Below are 10639 nucleotides of genomic sequence, written 5' to 3'. Positions count from 1 at the left end.
TCAATGATGGTTGATATGTTTCTTATAAGTGTCAGAGTGTGAAATTGGTCTATGTTGCAAAATAGTTTAATCATTATTTTAGTGAGATTTTAATGGTTCAGTCTCGGAATGTGATATAGTGTAACACAAATAGTGAATTCTTGGAAAAAGTTATAGTATTTTTACAAACTATTAGCTATATAAACACAAATTAGTGTGTTTTCTTTTGAAACTCCTACCATCATTTTGTTTTGGTCCACCCGACTACTTGGGGAAGAACTATGAGTGAAATTTTGATTGAGGGAAACTAATAATCCCTCAACGTGTAATTATAACACCTCAGAAAGCTACATTGAGTAATGATGATGATGATTCGTATATGCCTAAGAGAGTAAGAGTATAACTCATACTTGGGACATTGTGGTGGAACTAAAGCCCAAACAAGCCCAACATTAGAAATCAAGACCATATCCCGAAGAAACACGTAGCAACAAATTTGGTAAATCCAGAAGGAAAAAAAAAAAAAAAAAGACTAGAGAGAGAGACAAAGAAATAAACGAGATTCACAACGTAGCGACAAACTTGGTAAATAAAAAAAAAATGGTTCAGTTGTTCACATTTTTCTTTCTCGTTCTTGACGATTATAGATTTTTCGTACCTAAAGTTCTTTAGCATCAGTCATCTTTTTCTTCATACTCTTCAATATAGGTTAAATACCTTGTGTCGCACGTTTTGGATTTGTCGCAAACTCTTGTGGCACATTCATAAAAGTTTTTAACGACTTCGTTAAATCGCACCGGCGGCTTCTCACTGAGTTTGTAATCAATAACACAGATTGAGTCATGTGTTCTATCTTAAATCTTTTTAACTTTGAGATATGGGAGTTTGTAATCAATAACACAGATTAATGACTCTTAACCACACACACAATACATAAAAGGATTCAACCACCTAATTAATAATAAATGTAGTGATATCTAATAAGTTGTCTAAATAAGTCCTCCTATAAACAACTCCAAACGCCATGAGTAGTCCTGGATGAAGCAATCAATCACTGATGCTGAAACAAGAGGTGCAGTCCTCGACTAGTTTACACGAACGGTGAAGCTTGTGGCAAGTCCTCTGCACCAAGAAGATCCATATACAACTTAGATGGTGATGCAAAAGGACAACAATGCCATCATCATCTTTGATTGTTAAAGAGATTACTCACCTTTTTGGAACTGCAAAGGAAGAGAGTATCCACGAAGATAAGTCGAATCCACTCCAGATTCTCTTACCAATGCCACTCTTCCTGTCCGAGCCACCTTTCCATTCGACCATAAGAATCGCCAAATCAAGTTTCAAATGCAGTAGCTAGCGATTGTGTCTGTGAAGAGATGAGAGATTAGTTACCTCACAGATTCCATAGACCTCTAACTGAGTTTCTAGTGCAGCCATTTTTCTGAGATCCCCCGTAACCTGCAAATCGATGATTGCATCAGCTACTAGATCAGAAAATCAGAAAGGTTTATTTTTATTTTTTTTATAAAAGGGAGATGTGATGTTAGCAACCTCAAGAGTGATAGTATGATCAGAGACATCAACGGGTTTAGCACGGAAAACTTGAGCAATATCTAGAATATCTCTCTGATACGATTTGCTTATATAAAATAGACTTGATAGATTATAGAACTGGAATTACAAAAGGGACTGAGGATTTTATTAATGGAGCTCCTCCCACTCCCCCTAAAAGACCTCACCAAATACTCGATAATCCTCTCTTACTCTCTCAGACCCTATATATAGCCATAGACTCAAGAAATAACCTAAACTAACCATGGTTAAGTCTCACAACTAACCATGGTTAAGTTACTTATTATTATGCATTTTCACTGCTTCTATCAATACCCCTGCCTTTGAAAACAACCTTGTCCTCAAGGTTGAAATGAGCAAGCTGTTTAGCCAACTCCTCTTTTGAGCTCCCAAGGATATCCATATTCTGGCCGCACGTCCCACTTCACCAACAACTCTTCATGCCCTGTTTTCAGATTGTACCTGGCCTCCAAATCCAAATTCAGTTCTGATCCGACTTTGAGATTTTCCTTTAGCTGCGCCAACATTACGTCTCTTGCTTGGATCAGAGTGTCACACGTCAACATGTCTTCAATATCATCATGTCTAATATTCTCTGCAAACGAGGACACTGAACTAGGCAATAGGATTATCTGTTTGGCCGTGACAACATCCGGTGGAAACATTATTTCTATCTCCCAAGGTTTTTGCTCCATATAACAAATTTCCCACGCCATGCCATTCTTTTCTTTTTCCCGTTCAACCACCATGTTTAGATAGACAACCAGAAAACCCATCTCCATCAGCTTTACTTCCCTTTCTCGTCTAACAGCAGCCACTCTGATTTTCAGCATTGTTTGAAATTTATCAGCAGTAGTGAAGGCTAATGAGACTGTATGCTTCTGTTTTGTTGAGACCTCCATTGCAGCAATAATATTAAGAGAAGAATGATCGCCCATTATTTTTAACTTGCGCATGAAATCTGCAGTAAGAACCAGTGCAACTATCCCCAAGCTAACACCATCCAACTAAGGTTTTCACGGCCACCTCAATTAGTTTCTCAATACCTAGCATTGACCATTGTATCTTTTTCTTAACACCCTTCCAACATTTAACCCATCTGATCTTGGTACCATTAAATGCAATTCTATCCCATGGACTCTTCTTAAGACAAAGAAAGAAATTAACCCTCGGTGTAACTTTTAGCAGCCACATCTTACGGATCACATGACAGTTAGGGTGCATACCATCCTCCGTCTTATAAAGCCCCTCACCTTGCATTTCTTTATATATCACACAGGTCTCTCTTTCATGGTGCTTCTTTCTAAACTTAGCTCTCATTCCGCTTGTCAATGACTGCTTCCTTTTAGCTGTGATGAATCGCCATAGTAGCTTTACATAGATCAATACTTGGAAGCTATTGTTAAGCTTCATAAATTTTCTGCCAAGCTTCTTCCTTGCCCTCTTCTTCATTATGAAAACCTGCTCAACAAGAGCTCTCTTTGTGTGAAAGGTTAAGAACTGCATTACCTTCTTCTTGTGCTTATGTCGAAATTTGCGTCTCTTTCTAGCAGTCCAGAACCTCTTCTCCTTAGCTATTTTAACTCCCATTATCAGCATAGTACTGCACACTTGTTGACTCTGGTTGTTCCAATCTCTACTCAGCAGCTTATCATTACGCACTAGATAACAATTTACTTTGTTCCCAAATTGTGACCTCTTTTTCTTCACTTTAAATTCCCATAGTAGCAGCTTATCAAGCACAACACAACTACACTTCACTCTTTCACATCCTTTCAATCTCCTTGTTATTTGAATTTTGAAATCGTTCTTCATGGGAGACTGAAATCTGGGTTGGTCTGCGCTCCCTGGTTTGAACTTGCATCTCTTTAACTTCCCATTCACCATATTTTTCCTTCTTAGCACTCTTTGACCTTTCCATGGCCTCTCAAGAATCATTAGATGGGCGTTTTTACTCACTTTGGTTCCTGGGCTCGCTGCTTCTGTCTTCGTTTTACCTTTGGTGTTATTCTTTCGCATTTGAACTGGCTTCTTCGTCTTTTTCTGTCTCTTTTTCTTCTTGATCATTTCCTCGAACACTTGGTGGGCGTCTAGAGACATTGTGATATCTGTCTTCTTTGGCTCAGCAGATTGTACCTTAAGGCCCAGCTTTCCCTCAAACACTTGTGGCGAATAGAAGTTCATGTGTTCATCTTTCCTCTTTGTCAACAGCTTCGCAAAATCTGTATCCCCTTTGAGTTTGAAACTACGTTCAAACCCATCAATCTTTGAAAGTGCTTTCCATCTCTTCTTTTTTTTCTTCTTCGAGTTCACTTTTCTTCCCAGAGGCATTTGATCGAACACTTGGCAGACAGGTTCACTATTCTCAATATCTGACATTTTTTGCACACCCGTTTGTTCTTTTTGGAAGAGATTATCCAATGATACAGACACATCTTCTTCTTCTGCTACTCTTTGACATACCACCACTTCTGTTGCTGCAGTCTTCTTCTTCTCTTCAGCACTTGGTTTTTCATAACACTCCTCAGTCTCTAGGAGATATTTCTCTAGCTTGTCCAAATAGCTCGTCCATCTGCTCATCTTAGAGTCAAATCCATCACTCTGCGTTAGATCAGCCACAACTCTCTCTTTTCCTTTGCTGAATCGTTGAAGCAGACCGATCTTGATCTCATTCCAGCTGGTGAACGCAGCATGTGACTCTTGAAACCACAACAGAGCAACACCTTCCATAAATCCATATGCAAAAGAAATCTTCGTCTCTTCCGTGAATCCATGGTCAATGAAGTAATCTTCAACCCATGAAATCCACATCGCTGGATCTTCATCGCCATAGTAAACAGGAACCTCCACAGAACCATCACCATATCCCATTGGAACGAACCTGGCTCTGATACCAATTTGATACGATTTGCTTATATAAAATAGACTTGATAGATTATAGAACTGGAATTACAAAAGAGACTGAGGATTTTATTAATGGAGCTCCTCCCACTCCCCCTAAAAGACCTCACCAAATACTCGATAATCCTCTCTTACTCTCTCAGACCCTATATATAGCCATAGACTCAAGAAATAACCTAAACTAACCATGGTTAAGTCTCACAACTAACCATGGTTAAGTTACTTATTATTATGCATTTTCACTGCTTCTATCACTCTCCTTGCACAAGTATGAGCTGCTACTTTGATGAGCATCAGCTCTCGCTCCGCAAATGGCATGTTGGTAATATTTAGGACCTAGAAAGCTCATTCAAAGAGAAACGTTACTAGACCTAGACCTAGCTAAAATATGAATAGCCAACTACTACTGAACCATTTGCTCACCCGTGAAGATCAATCAACATCTGAAGCTGCCTAACCAATTTGTCTATATGATCATCAGTTCCGGGGATAACTGTCGTAATCCGACATAAGCCTTCTTTCTCAGCAGGACCAACAGCTAGACTCTAGAGCAATAAAATTGACAATTTTCAAATACTCTTGGCAGAAAAGAGAAGAGCATGTATGTATTCACATAACTAACTATAAGCAAGCATAATAACCTGGATGTTATAACCCCTCCTAGAGATAGCTCCGGTTATTAGGTTAAGAACTCTGGGTACGTTCGTTACAAGTATCGATAACGTGTGAGACCGGTTTCCTCTCGACTGCATGCAATAAGTTAAAAACAGTTTTATCCTTCATTTTTTGTCATCCCAATTTTCTGAATCAACAAGAAAATTATATAAAACGTACGAACGCAGTAACCAAGAAATGTATCTTACATCTTCGTCGTATACCATTCCCCAATGAGCGTCAAGGACCGGTTTGAAATCATCATAGGGTTCCACTGGATAAACGTCACCCTAAAAATAAATTAGTTAGCTCATCTTGATCAGTCGACTGGTGCTTAGATATGTACAGCATGGAGAAATAAATTAGCTAATTTAATTTATCCTATACCCCCGATGATGCATGGCCATTTCCAGTCAATGCTAGCTTTGTTTTCTCTGCAACAGTCTCATGAGACGGTTCCTTTAAATGAACTAGTGAGCATGACGCCGCTGAAAATCTCCAAAACGGAGCGGTTTCTCCCATCTTTTCCCGTCTCAGAGCAATCTAGAGGTAAACAGTAGTATACAACAACAGTTATATATAGGAATGAAAAAAAGAAATATTCCTGAATTAGCAGTTATAGGAATGTAGCAAATAGTGACTCTATACCTTCCCTGTTCTCGCGATTTCTTTTATTCCAAACTTCTCTAAGTTTCTCTCAAGTGCAACTAATTTTCCTGAGTCTCCAGTTCCCTAATAAGGAATGAAAAACTTGACCTTATTAGAATCATATTGAGCATATGATCTGAGTACCTATAAAATGAAGAAAAAGGTTTTACCTCAATCATTAGAGAGTGCTCAGAGGTATCCACTATTTTTGCTCTAAAGATATCCACCAACCACATGATCTGTAGTACATGGAAATTTTATTAGAGACCTTTTTTTAATATCCAATAATCATAAAGATTGAAAGCTTCCTTTCATCCATATCCTTAGCGTTTTTCAGTGTGACTGCATTTATATAGTATACCCAAGAAAACCAACTTTGACCATCCACCCAATTTTTAATACTAAGTTGGAGTGTAGTTCCTTCTTGCAAAACTATTCTTTACCTCTGAACGGGTGCTTGGATCAGCATTAAGTTTAATGAGCATTAGTTCACGTTCTACATGCGGCTCCTTAGATAGATCTTCCACCTGAAGCAAACCATAATGAGTGCAAGATTAGAGTCACAACTTGAGAACAACATGAAAACGCTAATGAGCCGAGTTAACAGAGAAAACCTTGATGACATTGTCGAGTTTGTTAAGCTGTTCTACAACTTGTTGGAGGACTTTGTCTGTCCCAAGAACAACTATAGTAAACAGAGCCTTGTCTTCATTCAACCCCATGGCAAGAGACTCAGTATTATATCCCCTACTAGCAAACACACCAGCTATCCGGTTTATCATACCCCTCTCATCACCCACAAACACCGAGATTGTATGCCTCCTTACTCTGAAAATAAAAAGTTCAAGCCATGATATTGAGAAAAAACTATCTGATCGACTGATCCACAACTAATTTACTACAATCTTTTGAGGATTTTAGTGGTCAAGTAAGTATCAAATGAAAGAAAAAAAAATATATTTTAATTTCACTATTCATGGAGAAGTAGAAAGACGAAAGAATATGCTTTGATGTTGACCGAACATTTTCAAACTACACTAATACTGAAAAATCATAGCTTGAAATTTTTTATCATCCAACATTACTACTATTCATGCCATGCCAACATTACTACTATTCGCGGAGAGAGCAGTGGCATTCCTCGTTCTCCTCCCATCGATGATCTGAGTTACTTGGACTGAGTTGGGGGTTTTTTCCGAAAAGCCACAACCCTTGTTCTGGTTCTGGAAGTGGACACGTGATGGGTACAATGAAGCAGCTGTCACAGTCGCCGCCATTGCTGGGGAGAGTAAGAGTGCTGAGAGGCGGAAAACAGAGAGAAGAAGAGAGAAAATGTAATTTTGGGTGTAAAAAGAAAAAACCTTTGTGAAGTGACCTTAGTACAGATCTAAGTCCATTTGTAGAAAACACCATTATATTCTAGTCCCGTTCCTACGAATATAAGAATTTGGCGGTGTTAGGACATAATATTTAAACGTTTTTTGGTAATCTTAATATTTACTTTTTTTTTTTGGTTTAAATATATTTACTAGGTTTGGTTTTTTTTGTCGTGTGGTAGTTTTTGTTTATTAAGCACGTTTTGTTTGTGCTAGTCTCTGTTTTACTGTCGGATACAATTCTATATTTGGAAATTTGGTCTTTTGTCGTCAAGTAGTCTTTGGTTATTATGCACGTTTTGTTTGTGCTAGTCTTTGTTTTACTGATTAAATAATCGGATACAATTCCAATTAAATAATCGGATACAATTCCAATATTGGAAATTTGGTCTTTTGAATAATATTTACTGGTATAAGGGTTAAGAGCAAATGAATGAATATAATTACTGTTTTTCTTTAAATTTTGGCAGCAACAAGTTGTGTCTTTTATACCTAGTTACCTACTTACTTATGCCATATCATCGATCACATAGTTTACGGGTGTGATTGGTAACAAAAACAAAGCGGTACAAGTGGTACCGTTTTGGATTTTTACCAATCATAAAAACTTTACTAAAAACTTTATTAAAAGTTTTACTCTTAGCTTTTTTGTATATTTTTCATGTACAGCTCTTTCTTACAGCTTTACACTATTCCGTAAAAGCTTACAACTCCAGTTTATAGCTCCAGCTTACAACTCCAGCTTACAACTTTTCTGTACATCTTTGGATACGTTACCAATCAGACCCTACATGAATCATAATAGTCTCAGGTATCCATCAATAATGTCAACACAACAGAAACAATTGTTTGCCACATAAAAACCGTATAAGAAAATTCAAAACTTATTAGTAAATTTTTATCGAGTTTGGTATACTAGTATTTTTCATTTCTAATGTACCTCGAGCTATTACACAAGTTTTTACATTGTGTTTATACTGGTTACTCAAAATTTCAAAACTTACTTTTTTTTTGCATTGAATTCAATACACATAGGAGTAAGAAATGTTTCTCCTATTATTTCAATACACTTAGTGTTTTCTCATTGAATTCAAGACACATAATTATGTTAAATTGTAGGATGTTTATGTGTTTTCAAAACTCTCTTAAAAATTAATTAAATTTTTGAAGACATTAAATTCAATTTATGGGTTCCAGTTCTTGAGTTTGAATCTTATATAGGCTTTGAGTGGAGAGTGGAATAAACCCGGTTCAGCCGTCAGATGAAACGCTCCGTAATTAACAAGCCATTCACGTGTGTAAGTAAAAAAAGTGGTTCTTCCATTTTTAAAATATTTTGAACCACTACAATATATGCAGGAGAATTTTATGAAGAAACATGCATGATCTGCCTACACAGTAAAACCACTATTTTATTGCTGTCTTCTGCTATGTTTCGCTCACTATTTCATTTTTTTCAATTTTATTAATTATTTTTTTAACAATTTTAGTGGGATGTACGCAATTCAACACATACACTGTTGTGTATTATCAACACACATCTCAATACATACACTGTTATTATCAACACACATTTCAAAACACATACACTTTATCAAACACACTTCCTTGTGTCTATATAATAGGAAAACTAAAATCTAAACAAACTTCATACCCACACCTAAAAGTATATCCTCTACATTTTCTTTGGTTGAAAACTTTGCTTTCTCTATATTTTTTTGGTTGAAAACTTTGCTCTTTTTATATTTTCTGTTAATTGAAAATTCTGATCTTCTCATCTAATTTGCTCTTTCAATTAAAGGTACAATATATTTTTTTTATAGCATATATATACGTATCATGAATATTTTATTATAATCTCATAGATATAAATTAACTTTAAAAAGAGAAACTATAGTCATATAGATATTTATAGTTATAATTCAAAGTATTTGTATAAAATAATTAGAAATATTCATAAAAAAACTTTTATATTTGAAAGTTTAATATAAGAATTTTCATTAGTTATAATTCAAAGTATATGTAAAATATATTTTAGTAATATTCATTAAAAGTGTTTATATTCATGATTTTAATTTATGAATTTATTATGATTTTTTATGATATAGATGTAATGTAGACGTTCAATGAAATGCGTAAAAATTTTTTATGTATATTTGTTATCATTTATAAAGTACAAAATTTAATAAATTTCATATTCTCTATTTTTTACCAATTATAAGAAATTATGATAATTGTTTTTAGTAATATCAATAACTATAATAATATTAAAAATGTTCATAGATGATAGTTGTTATAATCATACATGTTACATAATACGTTGATGCATATTATTACTTATATTTAGGTGCAAATAATAATTACATTTTTTTAAAAAATTAAAAATTATAATATATTTATATATATGTTTAAAATAAAAATATCATTGTACTGAAACATATAATATTAACATAACCAGTGATTGCTTTTGTAGTAAACATAATAAAATTAGGTATTAACAAATTTTTAATATTGTAGATATGACGTCTAATCGCCGGCAAAGCACAAATAATTCGGTGGAACCTGATACAAATTTTCCTACGGAAACATTAGCACAGGTAAATATTTACTATTTAAATTTTTTTTTTTTAGTTTTGTTAGAGTTTAATTGAAAATTATATTTAAGAATTTTTGAAATTTGTAGACCGGAGAAAATTTCAAATGGACTCCTAGTCGAGAAAGAATATTTCTTGAGTTGTATGATAAAGCTGTTGTAATGACTAATTACCGTTTAAAAGACCCTACACCCCTTGGTAAAGAATTTGTGGTTGAAAAGTTTAATGAGAAGTTCAATCTCAATATCAACTATCGGTTCTTCCAAGAAAAACTTGATCAGTTGAAAAAAAAATACAAGAAGTATGTACTTCTTAAAGTATGTACTTCTTAAGGATAATACTAGTATCTCCGTTGATCCGGTTACACACCAGATAACTGTATCCGAGACTTGGTGGAAAAATCAAGAAGTAATTACTTGTAATATTTTCACTAACTAAATGTATTTACTAAAAATACGTAAAATATAAATTTTCTAAATTTTTCTAAATTTAATTACAGGTATGTAAAATTGTACATGCATTTAAACGATAACCTTTACAACTTTGGGATGTGATGCAACGTTGTTTTAGATTATATGATGTCAAATCTTAATCTCAATATTCTGTCAACCAGCGAAGAGAAGAGATGATGAACGAAGGCACAAATAGTAACGATTCTCCTATGTACTCAGAAACATATGACGGTGAAATGTCAGATACTCAAGTTCCAGAGACACAAGAAAACGAAGAGGTGTACTCAGAAACATATGGTGGTGAATTGAGTTATGGAATTTGGAAAATGAGCAATTTGAAGAGTTAATAATTCAACCAGCACTGAGTTACTACAATCGATATTTTCAAAGAGGACCAGTCCAAACAGACGGTGGTTTGGGGTGGATAAAAATTTGGCATCGTCTACAAGAAGATGATGCT

General features: G+C 35.0%; 1 protein-coding gene across 1 annotated transcript; it reads right to left on the bottom strand.

Moving 5' to 3' along the window:
• Positions 1-829: 829 nt before the first annotated feature.
• On the bottom strand, positions 830-7083 carry LOC104746770 (acetolactate synthase small subunit 2, chloroplastic-like). The gene is made up of 14 exons (XM_087486942.1): positions 6864-7083; positions 6372-6647; positions 6201-6284; positions 5928-5996; positions 5758-5841; positions 5497-5652; positions 5319-5399; positions 5097-5201; positions 4880-5000; positions 4711-4793; positions 1534-1608; positions 1375-1440; positions 1193-1286; positions 830-1101 (listed from the first exon to the last, which is right to left on the bottom strand). Exons 1-14 carry the CDS (start codon positions 7032-7034, stop codon positions 1070-1072), a joined length of 1497 nt encoding a protein of 498 aa, XP_087343068.1. The 5' UTR covers positions 7035-7083; the 3' UTR covers positions 830-1069.
• Between the last annotated feature and the right edge of the window lie 3556 nt (positions 7084-10639).

Source organism: Camelina sativa, chromosome 15 (genome assembly GCF_030686135.1).
Source record: "Camelina sativa cultivar CO46 ecotype springtype chromosome 15, ASM3068613v1".
Taxonomy (NCBI): Eukaryota; Viridiplantae; Streptophyta; class Magnoliopsida; order Brassicales; family Brassicaceae; genus Camelina; species Camelina sativa.
Note: the sequence above shows the minus strand (reverse complement) of the source record. Positions and strands in the feature narration are given on the sequence as shown.